This window comes from Dipteris shenzhenensis, chromosome 32, assembly GCF_047967505.1.
Source record: "Dipteris shenzhenensis isolate YYH24624 ecotype China chromosome 32, Dip_SZ_1.0, whole genome shotgun sequence".
In the NCBI taxonomy this organism is placed as follows: domain Eukaryota; kingdom Viridiplantae; phylum Streptophyta; class Polypodiopsida; order Gleicheniales; family Dipteridaceae; genus Dipteris; species Dipteris shenzhenensis.
In genome coordinates this window covers 17,183,033-17,207,041 of record NC_141627.1, presented here as the reverse complement: position 1 = coordinate 17,207,041, position 24,009 = coordinate 17,183,033, and the positions used below count along the sequence as shown (strand labels likewise).

At 43.2% G+C, this 24,009-nt stretch overlaps 1 protein-coding gene across 2 annotated transcripts; it reads left to right on the top strand.

The window, feature by feature from the left end:
* The first annotated feature begins 9,920 nt into the window (after nt 1-9,920).
* On the top strand, nt 9,921-23,284 carry LOC147880385 (sucrose synthase 3-like). 2 transcript variants are annotated; one of them, XM_087371295.1, is made up of 16 exons: nt 9,921-9,996; nt 10,367-10,486; nt 17,425-17,560; nt 17,794-17,945; nt 18,235-18,427; nt 18,553-18,671; nt 18,749-18,965; nt 19,061-19,156; nt 19,296-19,469; nt 19,758-19,874; nt 20,037-20,203; nt 20,310-20,534; nt 20,950-21,271; nt 21,528-21,772; nt 21,859-21,997; nt 22,973-23,284. In XM_087371295.1, exons 2-16 carry the CDS (start codon nt 10,377-10,379, stop codon nt 23,048-23,050), a joined length of 2,490 nt encoding a protein of 829 aa, XP_087227421.1. In that variant the 5' UTR covers nt 9,921-9,996; nt 10,367-10,376; the 3' UTR covers nt 23,051-23,284. The 2 variants fall into 2 exon arrangements, with proteins under 2 accessions (XP_087227421.1, XP_087227420.1); XM_087371294.1 differs by lacking the exons at nt 9,921-9,996; nt 10,367-10,486 and adding an exon at nt 17,032-17,209.
* The last annotated feature ends 725 nt before the right edge of the window (nt 23,285-24,009 follow it).

The window sequence follows — 24,009 nt, the reverse complement described above, 5'->3', positions numbered from 1 at the left end:
CAACGATAATTCTCCAATGTCCCTGATGAAGGCACTACAATAGCGGGCAGCCTACAATGCACAACGCCATAGCCAAACGAGCCCAAAGCTCTGCTATAGCAATGGCTTCCATAGCTCCAGTGCAAGCACACGAGCTGTAGCCTCCAACTACTATCATCGACGACAGGCTCCATCTAACAGCCTTGCAACGAGCAGTGCCTCTGACGAAATGGCCTCCTAAGCTGAACTCTGCCCATCGTGCCGCTCCAATGCCAACGCTCCCACAGCCCATCTCCTACAAGCAACATCTACAGCAAGCCTAAACGGCCAACCCGACCAACGACAGCTGTAGCTCCTGCGCCATCTCTGACTATCGGGACCAACGGACTCCGAGAGCTCCCGTCAACACTCCAGCACTAGCACCGATGGCTCCTCTCTGCGAGCTCCCTCGCTACCCGCGTTGCTCCTCAACGAGTCTCTCGAAGCTCGCCTCCAAACGGCCGACGACGGAGAAGATGACGGAATCTTAAAGATTTCGTCAGCATCTTGCGAGGATTCTGGCCTTACAAAGCTAGGACCATAGGCTCCCACGTGGAGTCCTTATCCACGAGACACATCATCACCTTATCTCCCATCTACCACGTCATCATCCAATCCTATCTGCCACATCATCAGTGCCACGTAAGCAAGACACGTCAGCAATCCACGTCAGCACTGCCACATCATCACCGACTGCCACATCACCACTGACTGCCATGTCATCAGTGCCACATCATCAGGCCACATCATCAGTGCCACGTCATCAGTGTCACGTCAGCATTGCCACATCACCCTGCTGACATCATCTGTGCCACCTCAGTAGTCCAGTCAGCACTGACCCTCTGCAGGCACAGTCCCTTGCCAGGCACACTGTGCACACACTGCATGTGCACACTCCTGCCACCTCAGCACAGAGCTTCACTGGCACACCTCTTGCTAAGCACAGTCCACATCATCACTGCATGTGACTCACAGTGACACATCATCATTGAGCACCATTTGCACTCCTTTTGCCCCTCCACCTAGATCAAGTCATATCTCTTGATCCAGGAAGAATTTGAGGGTGCTCCAAAAAGGAAAATCGCTCGATTTTTCGTACTCTACACGCTCGTTACATCACCCGCACATTTTGGCGCAAGTTACACTCACATTTGTGCCTCGCCGACAAAACCACTTCCTTCACGCACATTTGCCTCTACATCGACGCATCTGACCCAACACTTAAAAAGAACAAAAGAAAAGGAATTATTTGCTGCTCTTTCATCGATCGACGGTTGGTTTAGATCTAGATCAGAGTAGACTAGATTGCCATAGAGGGGATGCTTTGAATTCCCCAAGTTGCCAATCTAAGCCATGCCCGAAATTCTTGACTAGTACCTACTCGGAGTTAGTCCATACGCTCACATCCAATTTCACATCATTACATTACCTGAATCCTTACGTTCATCAGTTCAGTGAGCAGACTTCAGAGTTCAGAGGCATTGCAGATTGATTCAGTGGGCAGATAGCACTTGATTTCACACACACATGCCACCATTGGAATGCAAATTGGGGTGCAAATCAAAAGGAAGAGAGTCCAAGGGAGGACAAAGGAAAATTGAAGATCGAGGAGATCAATGCAGTCACACATGATAGTGACAATGACGTTCTCTTCATGTCTAGTTTATCTGCAGAGTTGGTTACCACTTCAGATGATGCATATTCCTAGGATTGGATTTTGGATTCTAGTGCTTCATTCCATGTTACTCCCCATAGGGAATGGTTCTCCACTTATGACAGTGGAAAGACAGGTTGTGTGCATCTTGGAAATGACTATGCATGTGACATAGTGGGAGTAGGTGACATAAAGTTTTCTTTTGCAAATGGGTCTGCATTTATTTTGAAACATGTGAGACATGTGCCTAAGTTGACCAAGAGTCTTATTTCAGTGGGTCAGCTAGATGATGCTGGTTTTCACACCACTTTTGGCTTTTAGAGTTGGAAAATTCAAAAGGGCTCTATGCTTTTGGCTAGGGGTGCCAAGTGTGGGACTTTGTATCCCTTACATGTATCAGGGGTATTTGATCATGTTGTTGCAATAACCGAGCAGCCAAGCACTTCTTTGTGGCATTGCAGGTTGGGGCACATGAGCCAGAATGGAATGAAACTCTTATGCCGTTTGGGTTATGTACCGCATTTGAGTTTCTCTGATTTTGAATTTTGTGAGCATTGTATCTATGGGAAGCAGACTAAATCAGCCCATAAAAGAAGGGGAAAGAAAGAGTTTGAAATGCTTGATTTGGTGCATTCAGACATATGTGGTCCCATGCCTACACGGTCATTAGGCGAGGCTGAATACTATGTGACATTCATTGATGATGCAACTAGGAAAGTGTGGGCTTATGCTATAGCTCAGAAGAGTGATGTGTTCTAGGTATTTCAGAAATGGCTAGCCTTGGTTGAGAATCAGTCAAGTAGAATACTTAAATGCCTACGGACTGACAATGGTGGAGAGTATCTCTCTTATGACTTTCAACATTTCTATGGTACACGTGGGATTAAGAGGGAGCTCACATCCCCTCGTACTCCAGAGCAAAATCCAGTTGCAGAAAAGATGAACCGCACCATTCAAGAAAGGTTGCAATGCATGCTTTCCAATGCAAATCTTTCTGGTGGTTTTTGGGCTGAGGCAATGAAAACTGCAGTGCATGTGATCAATAGATCACCTAGTAAGAGTTTGGATGGTGGTATTCCTGAAGAGGCATGGAGTGGCAAGAAGCCCTCTTACTCTCATTTGCATATATTTGGGTGTGAGGCATATGCACATGTGCCAAAAGAGCTTCGAAAGAAGCTAGATCCTAAGTCTAGGAAATGCATCTTTCTGGGTTATGGTGAAAGTGGAGAGATGGGCTATCGTCTCTGGGATCCAGAAGCAAAGAAGATCATACGCAGCCATGATGTGGTCTTCAATGAGAAGAAGATGCATAAGGCACCCATGAGGGATGTGGAAATGAGGAGAATCACTTTCCAGGATGTGAATCCACCTGCATATGTTGATAGACAGCAAGCTGTCCATGCACCAAATGTGCAAGAAATGGTACCACCAAGTACTCCCACAGGTATACAGTCAAGGGTAGATGATGAATCATCTATTGGTGGAAATCATGAGCCAAATGTGGCTGATATGCAGGTGGGACAGCAAGTTGAAATGCCCTTAAGAAGATCATCTAGAGTGTCTAGACTGCCTGATAGGTTTGTTCTAGGGATAGACTATGTGATGCTTACTGATTTCGGGGAGCCTTCTTGCTACAAAGAGGCTATGATGCATGAGGATCAACGCAAGTGGGAGTATGCTATGCAATCAGAGATGAGTTCACTTATGAAGAATAAGACTTGGGACTTGGTTTCTTTGCCACATGGAAAGAAAGCATTGCCATGTAAATGGGTCTATAAAATGAAGGTCACAGGTCATGATGTGCCTAGGTACAAGGCCCGTTTGGTTGCTAAAGGGTTCAAGCAAGAGAAGGGTGTGGACTTTGATGAGATATTCTCTCCAGTTGTGAAGATGACTACACTTAGATGCATGCTTGGACTAGTGGCATCAGAGGATATGGAGCTTATGCAGATGGATGTCAAGACAGCTTTCTTGCATGGGGATTTGCATAAGGAAATTTACATGGTGCAGCCGGAAGGCTTTGAAGAAAAGGGCAAAGAGCATCTAGTTTGCAAGCTAAAGAAGAGTCTCTATGGTCTTAAGCAAGCCCCTAGAGAATGGTATCAAAAGTTTGATGCTTTCATTCGGTCCCAGGGTTTTAGAAGGAGTGAAATCGATCACTGCCTCTACACTAAAAGGGCTAAGGATAATAGCCTGATAATCTTGGCACTATATGTGGATGATATGCTATTGGCTAGCAAGAATACTTATGAGCTAGATGCATTAAAGGCCAAGTTGCATGAGGCATTTGATATGAAGGATTTGGGACTTGCAGGTCATATTCTTGGTATGCGCATCACGCGTGATCGGAATAGGAAACTCCTTTGGCTTTCACAAAAAGAGTATGTTACAAAAGTATTGCAGCGTTTCAATATGGAGGGGGGGAAGGCAGTGAGTACTCCATTGTTGCCTCCATATGTGAAACTGAGTCATACAGATAGTCCCAAATCAGATGAGGAGAGGGCCATGATGGCCAAGGTTCCTTATGCATTAGCAGTTGGGAGTCTTATGTATGCTATGATAGCTACTAGACCAGACATTGCATTTGCAGTGGGAGTTGTTAGCTGATATATGGCTAATCCAGGAAAGAGGCATTGGGAGGCAGTTAAGTGCATCATGAGGTACATGAAGGGTACCAAGGAGATGTGCATCTGCTTTGGTAAAGGAGACATGCGTGTACTTGGGTACACAGATTCAGACTATGCAGGGCATGTGGATAGTAGGAGATCCACTTCTGGTTATGTGTTCACCTTTGTAGGTGGTGCAGTGTCGTGGATGTCTCGTGCACAGAAGTGCGTGGCTTTGTCTACCACAGAGGCTGAGTATGTTGCAGCCACAGAGGGTTGCAAGGAGGCTATATGGCTTGATCGGCTAGTGGGAGATTTGGGGATTCATACAGGTGTATCGACATTGCATAGTGATTCCATGAGTGCTATTCAGCTAGCACGGAATCTGGTCTTTCATGCAAAGACCAAACACATTGAGGTCAGGTACCATTTCATCAGGGAGGTACTTGAGGACAAGCGCATAGAGCTTGTCAAGGTTCATACAGATGATAACCCTGCAGATATGCTGATGAAGAGTCTACCTAGTCAGCGGTTTGAGTATTGTCGTGTATTGATGGGCATTGGATAGTATGCTCACTGGTTGTTCTCCCTTAAAGGCACATTGTCCTTTAAGTGGGAGGTTGTGGTGGTTAAAGGTCACTGTGCCTTTACCCCGGTTATGTACAATACTCAAACACATATATAAATGAATGAAAAAGAAGATTAGGGTGGTTCTACACCCACCAAAACTTGTGTGGCTCTCTGTTTCTCTCTCTCCTTCTTCCGTTCTTGCTTCCGTTGAGAGCACTCTCACCCAGTTGGTATGCTCACGGTATTGCCAGGCTATTTCTGCAGGCCTTCTGGAAGGCCTTGTGGGAGAGTTGGTGGCCACGGAAGATTTCCTACTTCCTTTGGCTACTCGCCCACAAGGGACTTCCAGTGGGGAGATTAGGGTGGTTCTACACCCACCAAAACTTGTGTGGCTCTCTGTTTCTCTCTCTCCTTCTTCCATTCTTGCTTCCGTTGAGAGCACTCTCACCCAGTTGGTATGCTCACGGTATTGCCAGGCTATTTCTGCAGGCCTTCTGGAAGGCCTTGTGGGAGAGTTGGTGGCCGCGGAAGATTTCCTACTTCCTTTGGCTACTCGCCCACAAGGGACTTCCAGTGGGGAGCTGGTTGCGGCAAATTGGTCAGGAAGGACTCTGTCAGATTTGTCATGAGGACGAGGAGTCACCAAAGCACTACCTATGGAGCTGCACTCGCGCCCAGGAAGTGTGGAGGTGGGCCTTCGGGATCCTTACTCGTGCAGCACTAGAGTTAGGTTTGATCACTTGGGGCGCGTTCTACTGGTGTAGCACCACACCTGGCTATCACCAGTTGTTCGAGGCAGGCCCACAGGACCCTATGTTCCTCATCACACAGGGAACTTGGGGGCCGCTTGAGGGCATCCCGCAGCACTTGGTAGAGGTGGACATAGGATCTCAGGTGAGGTAGCCAGTCTGGGAGATTATTAGCAGCATCGTTGGATGGCACATTTGGACCTCGCGTTGCACGCAGATCCTCGGAGGTACCTCTCTTTCGGCTGCCCAGGTCATGGCCGACATCTGGAGCGAGATTATCCACATGGCCAGTGGGACCAGATCCAGGGGGACTCCCGGGCTCTGGTCGGGAGAAGTGGAGATGTTTCCTCTGAGATTGGGATATGCAGGGACTCTTCTTCGAGCATACATCTCAGGGCCTTCAGTGGCGCTACTCACCGCCTCTCTGGCTGTTTATTCACACCTGCCTGATCCCTCCGTGAGAGAGAGCTTTTTGTTTCCTCTTAGGGCTGCGTCCGATTTGTGAACGCAACCCCGTCAGCTGCAAAACTGACCCCATGTATGCTTGTTTTTCGAAGTAATATAATCAACACTGTTTTTTCCAAAAAAAAAAAAGTGTTGTACTTGTCTATTGTCTATCACATCAGTCAACATCAAGCTATCTACATGTGAGTATTTTGGTTATCATTGCCTAGCACTTGTTCTTTCATTTTCTTTCCATTTTGCCTTTCCATTATGCTTTCCATAATTCCATTCTGTTCCTAGTTAGCTTAGCATTCTCCTACCACCATGTCTCTTAAGAGATTTCCAAACTAGAGTGGAAGTCTTGAAAATGGCCCATGAAGATATTTTTCAACAATTTACGCATCTTCAACAGATGCTGAGGGATTCTGATGAAGCTGTTGCACAGAGTGAGCAAAAGTGGAGGAAGGAAGGAATCAAGAAGCAACTTCTTCATGTACAGAGCAAGACTTTGTATTAATGGCCGCAATAGTTAAATCGGATGCCTATCTTGCTATGCAACAGGGTTCGAAATGCATGGTTTGCCATACCCCCATCATAGATGTCTGCTGTATCCGATGGCCTGTGTGCTACCATCGTGTGCACGTTTTTTGCTTTGGAATGTTTGTGCATCCTTGCACATAAATAGACATAGAGAAGGAGGAAATAGCTGCAAGGACGAGATGCTACGGTGGTGGGTGTATTACTTGGAGTCGGCATAGATGGTGAATATTAATTTCCCTGACTACTGTTTTTCCTGCTCCTTTAAGGTACTTGTCAAGCTCATGATATAGGTTTCTTTTGGCAGGACATGATCTCGACATGATAGAGGCATGAAGATGTATAGAGTACAAACTTGAGCACGATGAAGAGGACCCCCTGCGAAAGGAGGAGTTACTATGGGCGTATAAGTGATTGGTTTGCACTGGGATATTAACAGCCACCTGCACGGTGGTTTGCTTGTATTATCACAAGATGAATGGATTTGTAGGATGTGTGGAATCGTTATGGGAAACCAACGTGGTGATTGTTGGGATATACTAAAAACAAGCATGGGATTTACCATTTGGGATTTACAAAAACAATTTAATAAAACCAACACGATGGTTGTTTGGGATATACTAAAAAGAAGCATAGTCTCAAATACAAATTCCATTTTGTAGGACAAGTGGACATATTGTTTCCTTGCAATGAGACTACATAGATTTTCTTAGTACTATCCAGTCCTCCTCATCCACCGCTCCAAGACACCCCAAGATGTGCTCATGCGTGTCTAAATCCAATTTGAAGATACTCTTGCCCTTCTTTTGTTGTGGCACATGTTGCATCTGGAACTTAATAGCTCTTACTAGATGAGAGTACACACATGTTTGTGAACTCTTATGTAGCAGTTCGTAATTGCGGCATGTCTTGGATGTTTTTCTATACCAAAAACCTCCGACTACTACATCCCACTTCTCATAGGTTATTCACCAATTATTCTTAAATGTTTCTTGAACCTTATACTTAGGTTTCATGCATGCAACAAAAAGTATGGGTCATCTTCCTCGTTCTCCCCAGAATCTACAACAACTGCAAAGCTATCCCCCTCTTCTAGATAGTCAGTGAGGTCATCAAAAATCTCCCCAAACTGTGGCGAGTCGTTTGTCTCTCCAGTGTTTGTCACTCCATCTGAACGTAGAGGGAAAACTTGAACTCGCTCCCATGTCTTCACAGTTGCAATGTTCTCACAATCATCATGATCCCTATGATGCATGCACTACAAAAATAAGAAAGTTTTCTTGTTTAAATCAGTTGGTTGTTTGAAAAGCCCCATTGTGCTGTGTAGACCATGAACTCCTTTAATTTTCTTGGCAATCATGCCGGCTTCTCCTTTGCACTCACAGACATTAGTGTAAAGTCCCTATTTCAAGAGAATCATGTCATACAAATAACATCGAACGCCCCAAGTGAGTAATTGTGTGTAAGCTCGGCCTTTTCATGAATTTGTAAATGAGTTTTCAACAAGTGAAACCTCTAGTATACATCCAATCTCTGCGTAAGAAAGAAAGAAGGTGGATGCTTTCGTAGTGTTTATTGGAGATAGTGGGAGGACTGTATAAAAAGACGTGGGGCATGAGAGTAACTGACTATCCATAAAGATTTAAATATACATGATCCCGCCTTCAAGATAATTGTCATGGGGACGTGGCAGTAAACTAACTGCATTTTTAATTGTCATGAAAACCTGTTAGCCGCCTTTATGCTACCTAGAAATGTCCATGGACCAGGCCATGGACATGATATTTAGGAAACATTAACCTGCTTATACACATCAACATTAGTTAATATTTGTGCAAGGAAATGCTAATCACTCATAGTGAGACCTACTAGTAAGTGCTTATATGTTCTAATTGGTATCATAATATGTAGATTCCCAGCTAATGCAAGTTTGTGCTAGGAAGTCGCACTTTGCTCATGAAATTGATATTATCACACCATTTTCAACGTTCAGTGATGGTTGAAGTGTTTTGAATATTTGACTTGTCTTAATGCTTGTTCATGCGGGAGGGGTACTTTGCAAGCCACCCTATCCCTGTCAAGGTTGACCAGCAACCAAGTTTTCTCCTAGCCCCTACTAATCTTCCCGCCACCAGAGGCTTCCTGTACTAATCTTCCCATCACAAGAGGCTTCCTGTACTAATCGCTCACACTCCCTAATCTATTAATTAATTCGCTCACCCTCTCCCCTCCCCCCCCCCCTTCTATCTCAATTAACCGATCTCACTTTCCCATTAATTAATTGTGCCGCGTCGCTCATCCCTCCCCTCTCCCTCTCCTTCTGCTCCCTTGGGCTCTCCCTCTCCCTCACCTGCTTGTCTCACCAGTTCTCTCCTCAAGTCCCCTCTCACTCCCTTCCACCTCCCCCTTCCCTCACCCCGCAACCATGCCTGCTCTCTCCCCCTCTCTAGTCCTTTATACTTCGCGCGAGGCGATGGAAGGAACAATCTGGAAGGAATGGAGACACGTGGTGCCGCCCCCCATGGCCCCCCCCCAAAAAAAAAAAACATGAACTAATGAACTACACGACATCATATCTTAACATCCGTGCCCGCGAGAGTAATTAATTAATAGGTGCAAAACAAAGACTGGGAACCTATTCAAGAGGAGGGGCTCGGGTAGCAAGGAGGTTTTCTCTCCAAAAGTGCAACACGTGAACCTAATTCGAAATCTCAGAGCCAACCTTGTTTGCAACCTGCCCACTTCACGTGAACACACTATTACTCACTGAGGTGGAACAAGAGTTGCAAGTAAGAGAGATGGATGAATGTCAGTTAGCGAAAGCTGGATGAGAGGGGGCTGAGATGCAGGCTCCAAGTTTTGTCTTGTTGCAGAGTCATTAGATTGATGTAAAGAATTTGAAGAATGATGAGCTGCTAAGGAAAAGAGGTTATGCAGTCGCTCCCGCGCTTCGAGAAATGCAATTGCGAAAGTTGGGCAGTTGGTAGGTGGTCGCTTCTTCTTTCGAAAAAGTATATCAACCTTTCATCAACCTTTCGACCGTCAACCTTCTGATAATGCACTCTTGTATGATGTGGCTGGTGGTAAAACCATCCATGTCCAAGCCTTATCTCTCAATCCTTGGTATGCCGTACGGGAGTTCATTTTGATTATGGCCCGGTACCTCATGTTTGATACTGTCAGTACAGCTTTGTATGCTAACTCGAAAAGAAACTTCAACAGATAAAAATGAGGAGAGGAATCCCAGAAAGAGATGTGGGACTGGAATCGATGAAAGTTCCTGGGCACCGATTTATAAATTTTTGTGTGTCTAGGAGAGTATATATGCCAGGCTTCGTCCCAGTCTCCGCTTGTGCTTCAGTACCAGGTCTTCTGCTTCAGTAGCAACGTCTTCAGCGCTCAATTGTTTCATTTGCAAGTAAGATTTGTACTTGCGGCTCCTCACCCACTTCGCTCGATTCTCGTCCCGTATATTTAGGCTTGCGCAAATCCATTTTCGAACGGATATACGAACATTCTACCCTGCTTTCCCATGGCCATTTATTCAGTCTGCTTCCTGAAATATCTGCTCTGAGTCGTCACTGTTCTATTCTTATCACGTTACTTCTTTCGTTGCGAAGGAACTATGTATGAAATAAACTTACTTCTTTGGTTACAAAGAAATTGTTACCCATGTAGTCGAATTTCTCATGTTCATTTCTATTGCAGCTAAGTCGTTTAGTTACAAAGACACTCATGTAAAAGGATAAGCCATTGATATCCTCAGCAATCGTTTTGGTCTGGCGCAGGTACGTGAGAATGGGAGCAACGTGCAGTGTTTTACAGGTTTCCAGTCCGATCGACGCCACGGGAAAAACTCTGGTGGCTGATGAACAACTGCGCCGGATGATGGGGAGCGTCCTTTCCGGGTGCTGTTTGCTTTCAATGGCCTATGCTAAAACGCTAAATAGCTCAGAAAAGTTAAATGTGAACGGACATGAGAATCAATGCAAGAGGATTTCACTTAGCTAATCAATCTCAAAAGCGAGTTGCAGAAGTTTTCCAACATTGTTATGCTAATGCTAAGAAAATGAAGTTTTAGAACATTATGCTAGAGAAACTCGTAGAAAATGAAGTTTTCGAACATTGTTATGCTAATGCTAGAGAAACTCTAAATTATCCATAGTACATTGTTATATCCTTCCTAAGAGTCTCAACATTCATGCTTTGAAGGAGCTGCGGCAACTTAGGTTTTTTGGGCACTCTCTCACCTGAGCGATTGCCCACGTTCTATTCCCCTCAAGGAAGGAAACCTTCTCCCTGTGAACATAGGCCATGGGTGGTTGGCCCCTCGTAGTTGGCTGTGTGAAGGAGGGGAAACAAAAAAAAGACACTCTTGCTATTTCTCAAACATGTCTTACATGAACATCCATGCTAGATTTTTCTTTGCTTTACATATGACTAATATTGATTTTGTATCTTTCGTGAAATGTTGGTAGTATGATGCAACCCTTTTTGATAGCACCCTTTACATAAGTGAGAGTACTTTTTCTTTGTGGACTGTAGCTTAAAACTTCACACGCATACTTTAGCCTCATCGTTGTTGCGAGCTACTTATCTTCATGAAAATACCAAGTAAAGTTTAACAAAATAAGGTAAGAGCATCTTTCCCATCTTTGTAAGGTTGTTTTATTAGCTAAGGCAAGCCAACCTTTCTCAAGTGTATGAGGGAGATATCCACAAGGTGTGTCCCAATCGAGTTCCTCTCTTACAAGTCCTTGAAGTACCTAATGTGCTCTTCATGGACCTAATAGCCTCCAGTCTCATTTTGTGGGTTTCCCAAAGAGTTGAACATTAGAAGTACCTAACATGATCAAAGTGGACTTAACAACCTCAATCTCATTTTGTAGATTGGCAACCAATGCCCTTAAAAGTAGAGTCGTGAATGCTAGAATATTAGATGCCTTAGGCACACACATTTAATGACTACAAATAAGAAGCATGAAATCATGAGGGGCATTGTAATTCCATCATCGCACCTTTGGAGCATTATAATTTGTGAATTTTAGATGCCTTAATGACTACATCTTTGAACAACCATCAAATCATAATGGGGTTGTCTAATTGTGAAAGAATGATACATCAATGCACCTTTGGAACATTATGACTTGTGAATTCATGTGTCACTCCATGAAAATGTTACAAAGTCTCACCAATTTGTTAGATCATTAGTGATAATCTTATACAACATTGCAATACCAGGCATAGATTCAGCTAGATAATTCTTTCTACAATAGCACATTCCTTATTTTAAAAGAGTAGCAAATTTTAAAAAGGGACTCTATTTGGCCACACGAGACTTTCAGTACTTCACTCAATTAAGCATTTAGTTTGGAAACGCATTCCATGTTTGTAGTTGGAAAACGAGAAGTTGAACATGAGTATTCTTTTTACATTAACCTCAAAGGAAAACTTGGTTTTAAGGCTTAGTAATAGTTAGTTCTTCTCATCCAACTATTTTGAAACTTAGAAGTTAGAGATGAGTATTTTTTTACATTATACTTAAGGAAAACTTGGTTTTAAGGTCTAGACAATAGTGATACTCTTCATCCAACAATTTTAGAAAATTACACATTGGATAACCATCACATTGTAGAATCCCGTAGGATAGAATAGATGCATCTTGCAAGAGGTGTGAGAGCACAATGAAAGAAACATAGTAGTTCTCTATTATGATTGTGAGAGAGAGGTCTCTCTCTTATAGAAAGGGGGAGAAGGTAATACCTTCCCTACATAAGTGGCAATCAGCCCCTACATCAGTGGGAATCAATCCTACATCAGTGGGAATCAATCCCTACATCAGTGGGACTGCCTTTGTCTTACATCATCACTTAGGTCACACACTAGACACATCATAGCACTTGATGTGCCTTTACAACACACACAAACACACATGTGACTCCCCTAGATGCACACATGCACCATAGAGCAAGCCCTTGATCATACTTATCCCAACATACCCTCCCTCAAGGGTTTGCCTCTTGCAGTGTCAAGGATACATCTAGTCTCATAGTTTCTCATGCCATCTCATGGTGGTCAAGGATAAATCTATGGCTAGGATCTCATGCTAGCAAGGGTTCCCAAGGGTGTGAGGTTCACAGAGATGGGATAGACAAAACACATATCACATGGTCTACATCATATGGTGACCAGAGGTGATTTACATAACATATTCTTTTTAGAGTACTACTCAAGGCAGAGAACCTCAAAATTTGACCAAGTGATGATAAACAAAAAAGTGCTTAAAAAGCATAGTCTTCATAAAGTAGATTGGCACTTTGTAGTTGCTTCCTTTTTGGCTTTACAATACTTTTCATGGTGATTGTTTTTGCCACAATGTTTGCAAGGATTGATCTTGAAGCAATCTTTTGAGAGGTGGTTAGTCTTCCCACAATGTTTGCAAGGTGAAAACTTCCCCTTTTGAGTTTTTATGGCATAGGTTGTGTCATTGCCTCTCCGGAGTTCCATGTGCCTTTCTTCTTCTTGAAGAGCAGTAATAAGACCGATTTTTCAAAGTGGTAACAACATGATCATAATCTTCAGGCATACTTTTGAGCAACACTGCCATTGCATCATCTGTAGTGATTGGAGAGTTGATAGAAGCAAGTTGAGTCATGAGACTCCACATATAATTGAAATGGGCAGCCAAAGGAGTGCCACTAGCCATCTTCAATTCAAAGAAAGCAATCTTAAGTGACAATTTTGAGATGTGAGAGCTAGGACTAAAAATAATGTCAAGCTTCTGCCAAGCTTTAGAAGGAGACTCTAAATCAGAAATGTGATGAATATAGTCATCTCCTAAGCCAAGAGCAATGATGCCATAGGCTTTCTCCTCTCTAGCAGGATCTCTTGCCAGGCGTGTCAGAGCTGAGGATTCTCCAGCATTAGAGGCTATTGAAGAAGAAGTTGAATCAGGTTTGACAAGCCCCCAGAGTTTTTCCCTCATCAATGCAAACTTAGCCTTCATCTGCCATGTGTGAAAGCCTTTACCATTAAACTTATCCATATTCATGAAGGTAGCCATGAGAGGGTCTAACCCAGAATGGGCAGTGTCTACTCTCTTACAAGGCTAGAAAGAGTTAAAAAATTTCAAGGTACAAGCATTTAGTGTAGCAAAGACTTGTAACCAAATTCCATACTACAAATCATAATGGAAATGATGCTTTCACTTGCATGCTTCATAGAGGTGGCTAAATGTATTCGAAGCAAATCTAGGTATAGCAACTTAAAGGAATGCTGTAGCCACAGTTGTACTGATACTATTCAACATTTTAAAACATCAAAAATGCTAAAGTAGCATCTAATGTAGCATCAAACTCACAACATTGTCAAAACTGTCCAAAACAAAGACACCAGAACTTGGAGGGTGCAATTCTCACAGCTCATAGCTCTATTCAAGGGGATTTTTATGCAAGAAGAAGGGCCTTATACCAGAGAAGGGCTACCAGCAAGGAGTGGCAAAATGTTGCGCCAGGTCGCCCTGTAGATACTTGAGAAAATCGATTGGTTTTTTGGCATTTTCTCCTCTATCTCTTGTCCAAATGAGCTCAGATTTAAGCAGCAGCTTGCCCTCAGTGTCTCCAGCACAAGCTCAGAGGAATTTGTAGATAGGTAAGTATAGAGGCGGCATTGCGCGAAAGTTTGTCAAGGAGTTTGAGTATTGGCGTTGCACGTACAGTCGAAATTTCTCTGAATGCTTACAGCTGGAAGTTCGCCCATACATGAGGAGTTTGCAGCTCAAAGGGTTTGGGCAATGGTCGCTTGAATGCAGAGAACAGAGCTCTCAAAGATTTGGGGAAGGAGGAAAATGGAGGAGATGAAGAAGTTTTGAGAAACTAGTAGTTTTATGCTAGAGATAGCATCTAATGCTAGACTAGACTAGATCTAGAACCTAAAGCTTTGATACCAAGTGTAGAATCCCGTAGGATAGAATAGATGCATCTTGCAAGAGGAGTGAGAGCACAATGAAAGAAAGATGGTAGTTCTCTATTATGATTGTGAGCGAAAGGTCTCTCTTATAGAAAGGGGGAGAAGGTAATACCTTCCCTACATAAGTGGCAATCAGCCCCTACATCAGTGGGAATCAATCAGCCCCTACATCAGTGGCAATCAGCCCCTAGATCAGTGGGATTGCCTTTGTCTTACATCATCACTTAGGTCACACACTAGACACATCATAGCACTTAATGTGCCTTTATAACACACATGAACACACATGTGACTCCCCTAGATGCACACATGCACCATAGAGCAAGCCCTTGATCATACTTACCCCAACACACATATGCACATGTTTACCAGAGCCAATTGTAGTTAGAACATATCTCCAATAGGCACCACATGGTGGTAGTCCCTAGGATTGCAAAACAATAAGGAAAGCAATGAGTTGTCATCCTCATTACTTTTAGTACACATGCAATTTTACTAGGGTACTCAATTAGCACCCACTTCCCTTGAGAAAATGTCACTAGGGGAGACAAAAGCTTGGTAATGCTTCCACCATCTTAATTGTGGAGGATGAATCCTAAAAGATGAGGTGGGCTTCACCCTTGGTGTCAAACAAAGCTATTGTGCCAAAGTTGGATTTAAAGGAAAAGATACGAACTCTATAAGTGTGAGGATGGTGCATTCAACTTTCTAAAGCTATGGAAGCTATGCCATAATTGCCTATTGCTGGTGAGAAACTAAGGTAAGAGGTCCCTCCTTAGAGAGCGGATAGCACTTAATGTTAAAGCTATGCAAAAATTTTGCATTTTATAAAGCACAATTCAAAAGAATCCCCTCAGTATAGAGAGAGAGAGAGAGAGAGAGAGAGAGAGAGAGAGAGAGAGAGAGAGAGAGAGAGAGAAGAGGCCCATCTTTAGAGAGCCCTAGTTGGATGCATGGTAGCTAAATCTATGGAAGGTATTTGATAATCTCCAATTGGTTGTGAGTAAAACTGTTTTGGAAAACATGGTTTGTAGTGTGATAGAATCAAGTTTGCTGTTACATACAATTGATTGTAATTTGTTTCTTTAAATTAAACAACATAAAAATTAGTTCTTGGAATAAAGGTGAAGCAAAATCTAATGTAGGTTTTAAATCACTAAAGCATTGGCTAGGAAGGGTTGTTTTACTCTTTAAAAAATAATAACAATAAATCTCACCCACCCAACTCACACACCCAATTGAGGCTATGGAGGGGCATCCTACCCTGCCTCTACCCCTAAGGAGATTGAACGAGGGTCGTGGCCCTGGTAGGTTGGTAGCCCTACCACTGGGCTGTCGCAGCTTCCTCTGGTTGTTTTACTCTTAAAAATAGGCATTTTCCCTCTTTGCCAATTGGAAGGGCTTAGGGCCTTATGACATTGTGGCCATTGGTGGGTAGTCTCGAAGTCTTCAAGGCTTAGGACCATTGGTAGGTAGTCACAAAGTCTTCAAGGCTTGTATGGAATGCATGGTTATGTAGTTTTGTGGAAAATGGAAATTTAATGCCAAGGTGGCACGAAACAAGTGAGCTCTTGTAGTTAGTTATACATGTGTTAAGAGCTGCTGGACACCGTCAAGGATGAGAATGTCTCGACGTCCAAGTTCCAGATAGCATAAATTAGTGTTCACATAGGACTTAGGATAAGAGAGATGGGGGTACTAAATCCACGTTTTGACCAAACATCATGACATGACACATGGGGAATTGGTCTATGTGGCTTTTAATCTTCATGCTATAAAAAACTTCTTTCTTTTTTGGGGGATTTTTTGTTTGGCCTTTGCCATAAACATAAACATAAACATAAACATGTCTAGTAATAATTGAAACGGGGCCTCGAGGCTTAGAGGCTAATGTGGCAGGCGCCCCATGTGCGTCCACGTGGCGCTGTGCCAGAGCACCACGTGGATGGCGAGCCGGAACATGACACGTGGAGGTCAGTGAGCTATACGTGGCGCATTGTGGAGGCTCCAAGTAGGCGCCATGCTGGCCGCCAGCCGGACACGTGGCAATTGGGAGTGCTCCCGCGAGATTTGGGATGTTTTCCGGCGAGGAGTTTGAGGATTCGGAGGATTACGGCGAAGAAAATCGAGATATTTTTGAAAACATCTTGAATGTGATCCGGCGAAGAAAATCTGCCCTTTCCGACAAATTCTACCTTTCCGAGGACTTTTCTGCTTGCAATTGGAAGTTTCCCGACAGTGATTTTGATGTCCACGACGAAGATTTTCAGGTTCTAAGCTCGGCTTCGACCGTTCAATCTTGTTGTAATTCGGGCGGCAGCCACAGGTTTTGGATTTCCTGGCGGAGGTGCTTGTGATTCCTGCATCCAACCTTTGATTTCTGCGGTCGAAATCCGCAAACGGATTTGATCTTGTTGATTTCCTTCATCTCCTCCGCGAGATGTCTTTATCTCCTCCGCGAGATGTTTTTCGAATTGATCCAATCTTCGGCTTTGCACCCTTTTCTTGATTCCCTTCCATCCGCCTATCCCTTCAGGTTTCATCGCATCTATGGCAGCCATTGCTAAGCCCAAACCCGCCCTCTCGCGCATCCTTAGCATGCGAGATCGCGTGGAAGATTGCCTATTCGAGCACCGAAATGAACTCGTGTCGCTTTTCTCGAGGTATGCTGATGCTCCCTTTGTGTCGTTTTAATTTTAAATTTTAGTATGTTTATCGAGCATCTCGCCACCCGGTTCTTACACTTGCAATAGCAATGCCAAATGCACGCAGAGCTCTTTGAAAGTTGGTGGTGAATCACGATGGACATTGAACGTTGACAATGTCGTGACATTGGATGCTGAAAATCTCACATTGCTGACATGCGTTCCTGTCACAGATACGTTGCTCAAGGGAAAACAGTTTTGCAACCGAATCAGATTTTAGGCGGACTTGAAAGCGCTGCGCGTGGCTCTGATGACGAGTTTCGGAAGCTCAAGGATGGAACTTTTGGACTCGTATTGCAAGCTACTCAGGTGCTTATCTTGTTTCGAAAGATGGAACAGCCAGAAATCACCTCTCGAATAGAATCTAGAAAGCCCACAAGTAGAAACTTAAGTTCGGAAACAATCCTCAAGATCTACCTATTAGTGGTCAACATCTACGAAGGAGAGCGAATTGAGAATGCCGTAGGTTCCCGTATTTTTGCCTTAGTGCGTAATTCACGTGTCAAGTTCAATTGATTGCAAGTGCTGAATGTCTGTAACAGGAGGCCATTGTACTCCCGCCCTGGGTAGCGTTGGCAGTGCGGTCCAAGCCTGGTGTTTGGGAATATGTCCGTGTCAATGTGGATGAACTGACCCTTGACCAGCTCACCGTATCGGAGTATCTCGAATTCAAAGAAATGCTCGTTAATGACCGGTGTGTGACTCTCCTCCCATATAGACCTTCCCGTGTGTTAAGGTTCTTTTGAAGTAAGAGAAGAAGGGATCGTGTAATTTTTTAGTTGCATTCAGGTATTTGTCAGCCAAATAGTTATTACTTTAACAGGAGAAGCTTTCTACGTTGAAGGAGGCCAGAGGGCTCCTAAGAAAGATGCAGCTAAATCTTTATTCAGTGAAATACACGAAACATGGATGCCCCCACATCTAGTGCTGATTGGGATTGCTTACTTACACGGGTAGATCTTTGCTTACTCATGTTGATGCAGGGTTAAAGATCCATATGTCCTGGAGCTGGATTTTGAGCCATTCAATGCATCCTTTCCTCGATTAACTATACCTTCCTCGATTGGTAACGGAGTGCAATTTCTGAATCGGCATCTTTCTTCTCGACTCTTCCGTGACCCGGATAGTATGCAGCCTCTTTTTGACTTTTTGAGAACACACAAATATCAGGGACAGGTACGACTGAAGCTTTTCTGAGAACTATTATACTTTGAACGTTCAGTCAAAACAGTTGTATTTTCTTCCTTCTCTTCTTTGGGCTACTATCACAGTAAACTGATACGTCTTCACAAACAATGCAGACATTAATGCTGAATGACCGAATCCCAACTCTACAGAAGCTTCGAGTTGCCCTGCTTAAAGCAGAAGAGCAGTTGGTTAAGCTGCCTAAGGACACGGAATATGAGGAGTTTGAACACAAGTATGCTAACTGTAAAGTTCTTTCCATTTGATATAATGTATTTGTGGTCGGTCCTTCATCCTGAGATCGTTTTGCAGATTGCAAGATTTGGGACTGGAAAAGGGATGGGGGGATACAACAGAGCATGTATTAGAAATGATACACTTGCTACTCGATATACTTCAAGCACCTGATCCAGAAACTTTGGAGAAATTTCTAGGAAGAATCCCAATGGTCTTCAATGTTGCCATTCTATCACCTCATGGATACTTTGGACAGGCCAATGTCCTTGGATTACCAGATACAGGGGGACAGGTCTTGCTTAAGCTTACATTTTAGTAACGTTTCAAACTAAAATCAGGCTTATTTACACGTCTCTACTGCGATTTCTTATTCTGTACATGAAATAGGTGGTTTATATTCTGGACCAAGTGCGGGCACTGGAGTACCAGATGCTTGAGGACATCAAGAAACAAGGACTCCATATCAAACCAAACATTCTTGTGGTATGTACGACTCAGGGCTTTCATCCAGCAGGGTAGCACATATATTGAAAAATTTTATGGGTATTTGCACACCCTGACCAATCACCATAGAAAATTGGACACACGATTGGATTATGATAATGTTGTTAAACTGGTACAGGTAACTCGTCTTATTCCTGAATCTGAAGGGACAACGTGCAACCAACGTATCGAAAAAATAAGCGGTACACAATTTTCAAGGATCTTAAGGGTTCCCTTTCACACTGACCAAGGCATATTGCGTCATTGGGTGTCTCGATTTGACATCTGGCCTTACCTGGAAAGATTCGCTGAGGTTGCCTACCTAAACCTTTTCTCAGTGGGATTCTGGTTCAATTCATTTTCAAGATATTCATTGTTCAAATTATCATGGATTTAGGTTGCGGGGCTAAGCTTGAATGCAGTCCACCGATCATGTGAAAGGAAGAAAAACAAAACAAAAGGAACAAAGTGCAGTGGCTCCTTGGCATCCTATGATTGTGAATATTAGCAAATATTAAGACTTGGGAAGCTCAATAATGAATATCTGTGAGATCACTTACAGAAGTCCATCCTGAGTTCAGCAACTGCCTTTATTTTTCAGGATGCAATAAATGAAATTTTTGCTGAGCTGAATGCTCCACCTGAGTTGATCATTGGGAATTACAGTGACGGGAATCTAGTTGCATCTTTGATTTCCCACAAACTCGGAATTACACAGGTTAGCCTCTGTTTTTCATGGTTGTGCATATTCATTTGAAAAAAGTTTTAAAACTAATTCTCTTGCGTAGACATAACGTTGGTGCTTCTGGCATCTTTATTTGCGGATGATTTACGTATTTAGTTAAGCATAGAATTGAGTTAACCGTCACCGGTCTTGCAGTGTAATATCGCACATGCCCTGGAGAAAACAAAGTATCCAGAGTCAGATATTTACTGGAAAGACCTCGAGGAAAAGTACCACTTTTCATGTCAATTTACTGCTGATCTTATTGCCATGAACCATGCTGACTTCATAGTCACTAGCACCTACCAGGAGATAGCAGGGAGGTGTGTGAGATACATGGTACATTTTATCTTTGCATTGATGTTGTCTTCTCTCTGCAACGTTGGCTTACTTTGGCGAGACTTGTTGTGAACCTGTTGTTGTGGGCAGTCAAGATTCTGTTGGACAATATGAAAGCCATATAGCTTTCACTCTTCCAGGATGCTACCGCGTGGTCAATGGCATTGATGTTTTTGATCCAAAATTCAATATTGTATCACCTGGGGCAGATATGAATATATACTTCCCTCATACGGATGAAAGTCGGCGATTGAAATCTCTTTATGAGGACATCGAGGAGCTCCTGTTTAGCCCCAATCAGACAGATGAGCATATGTCAGTTGCATACCCTTGAATTACATTTTTTCCTCCTTCAACCCCCCGCCCCAGGACTACTCTCTCTCTCTCTCTCTCTCTCTCTCTCTCACACACACACACACACGCACACACACACACACCCGCCCGCCCGCCCACACGCACACACAAGATGTACTATTCCTTGTTATAGCATTAATGAATGTATGAATTAACTGTCATGCCATTAGAAGGCTGATATATGACAAGGGTGGTTAAAACTAATAAGATTTTGGCAATGCTGTCTTCATCGTGTGAGAAACAGATGAAGCAAAGAAGCACTCCTTATCCTTGTTGGCAGCAATGAGAATGTAGTTTTTCTTCACAACAGATTACAATGGATATCTAGGTGCAAAAGCCAGGACATTAATTAATATATTTATTATTCTTTGAACAGAGGTTTCCTAAATGATCGAAAAAAACCAATCATCTTCTCTATGGCGCGCTTGGACCGTGTGAAGAACATCACTGGACTTGTAAAGTGGTTCGGTGAGAATTCTGCCTTACGTGAATTGGTCAACCTTGTAGTGGTTGCTGGTGATATCAATCCAGAGAAGTCAAGAGATCGGGAGGAAGTAAAAGAAATCAAGACAATGCATAACCTTATCAAAGAATACAATCTTTTTGGTCAGTTTAGATGGATATGTGCACAGAAGAACCGTGTAAGGAATGGGGAATTGTACAGATACATTGCAGACACAAGGGGTGCTTTCATACAGGTATGCCATTTCCAAGATCATGAATCAACCATAGGCATTTACCTGTAGTTCCTTCATAGACCACGTTGTCATTTATTATTCATCTTTTGACATCGAAATTGCTGCTATTGATGATATGTATGTCTAAGCTTGCATGAAATTTTACATCACATACAGGAAGAATTTTCATAGTGCTCTTGATGCTGAAAATTTGATTTATAAATGAACGAATTTGAGGAGAAACTGCGGCTGAATCATCTTAAGCTTGGATGTGCAGCCTGCTCTTTATGAGGCTTTTGGACTCACCGTCGTAGAGGCCATGACATGTGGACTTCCAACATTTGCAACATCCCAAGGAGGACCTGCCGAGATCATAGTAGATGGGGTTTCTGGTTTCCACATCGACCCTTACAACGGTGCTGAATCTAGTGCAAAAATCGTACAGTTTTTCGAAAAATGCCGGAACGATCCAGAGTATTGGAAAAGGATTTCGGATTCGGCATTACAGCGAATTTATGAAAGGTTTGGGGTTTATCAGAGCGATACGGTTAATTCTTTTGCACGCCTGTTGAAATAAGACATCTTATTGGATTCTTGCAAATGGATAGGTACACTTGGAAAATATACGCGGACAGATTGATGACACTAACCCGTGTTTACGGGTTTTGGAAATACGTTTCAAAACTTGGCAGGCGTGAGACTCGTCGTTACCTTGAGATGTTTTACATTCTCAAATATCGCGATCTGGTATGGCTTCCTTTGTCCACTGATGTCTGTCTCAATCATCGCAAAAGCCCACGTTTTGCAGTTGCTCTTTGGCGCCCATTGACACATTTGAAGAGCAGGCTTGATAAAAACCTGCGTGCCTTTTCTCACGTTTTGCAATTTGCTATGCCTCCTCCTGACAATCCCACGAGAATTGCATAAAGTGAAAAGATTAAAATCAAGAAAGCACGCTGGAGCTCTATGCGTAATCGCCTACCATTTCCGCTCGCACGCTCAAACCCATCATAGTGGCCTTGGTGATTTGACGACCCTAAATCTGCCTACGCATTGAACCTAACAATTAGCGTGGAGATAGCATGATGGATTCCTGCCTGGATTACACATTTTTCAGAGCTAGGCTCGATGAAGAAATCGACTGCGTGCTTGTTGATTCTGCGAGCTTGAAAGAACTACTATCTACAAACCTGTTAGGTAGCCCACATTGTGAAATCCTGCGTGCTTGTTGAATTCGACACATTCTGTGCTTGGCAGCTTGAACTATCTACAAATCTGTTAGCCCACAATGTGTGCTTGCCATCTTGAACTATCTACAAACCTGTTAGTCCACATTGTGAAATCCTGAGTGCTTGTTGAATTCGACACATTCTGTGCTTGCATGCTTGAACTATCTACAAATCTCTTAGCTCACAATTTGTGATTGCCAGCTTGAACTATCTACAAATCTGTTAGCTCACAATGTGTGTTTGCCAGCTTGAACTATGTACACAATGTACTCACCATGTGCACATGAATAGGGAAACCTTCTACACATGATAAGTAGCTGCTTGTGATGAAGAATGAGCATCCTCAATGGATCTTTTTATTTGAAATGGTTGGAAGGATGTATTTGACCATGGATCATGATATGGGTTCTTTTTTCTACTTCTTCTTTTTCCCTTGTATGGGTTCTTTTTTCGTGCTTTTTTTCTTTTATATGGGTTCGTGTGAAATGTGCAGGTCAAAACCGTGCCCCTTGTTACTGAAGAGACAAAGACAAAGAGTGTAGTGCCTTTGATGCATGCAAATGGAATGTAATAGCAAACTATGTATTCTAAGAGGCTCTAGATTCATGAAAAGGAACATCCCTTTTGTCACACTTGAACCTCGTCAACCTAGCTCTCTTTTTTCCCCTTTCAAGTTACCTACATGATGTAGCTTATCCTTGAATACCTCCAATACTAGTGAGGATTTGGATTTTCTCCAGATAGACCTTATAACCATCTCAAGGAAAGCTTTCACATTGCTGAAATATCATAAGATCTATATTATAGAGGGTTTAATTCCCTTGCTCTTTTGTTTCCAAGGTAGAGATCATGATTCATAAGTTTTGAAAGAGGGGTGTTGTGTTATTTATCCTTTTCTTATTTTATGTGTACATAGTTGTATGTGCACTTAGTTGCACATATGTGTTTTTATGTGCATGCATGAGTATGTGCCATGGTGGGGGATTTTGTGTGTGTGCACGCACGTGCGTGCATGTGTGGGTGGGTGGGGGGGGAGGAGGAGGGAGGTGGGGGGGGAGGAGGAGGGAGGTGGGGGGGGCGGGGAAGAGATATGTGGTATCACTTTCTTGAAGTACGTGAGGGAGTATTGAACTTATGCACACCATGAAAAGGATAATGTATTCACAATCGTACATAAAAGCGTGAAATGGAGTCATGCGATGTGAAGCCTTTTTTTTTTTTTTGGGGGGGTGGGGGGTGGGGTTGGATGTTTTCAGAGGAGGTGAACTGTTTGGGTGTTTTAAACAAAATGCATTAGCGTATGGCCTCATGATTTTTGGGAGTGGGAGTGATAAACTTTAAGTGTGCATATGACACTGCCCTTATAGGGTTTTGGTACTATTGTCATTTGTCACATGCCTTTTTCAAGATGATACATGAAATTCCTTATTGGAGATTGTGGTTTGGGTGTTTTAAACAAAGGAGCAAGAATACATTAAGGCAATGTACATTAGGGCATTGCCTGATGGTTTTTCGGAGTGGGAGTGATAA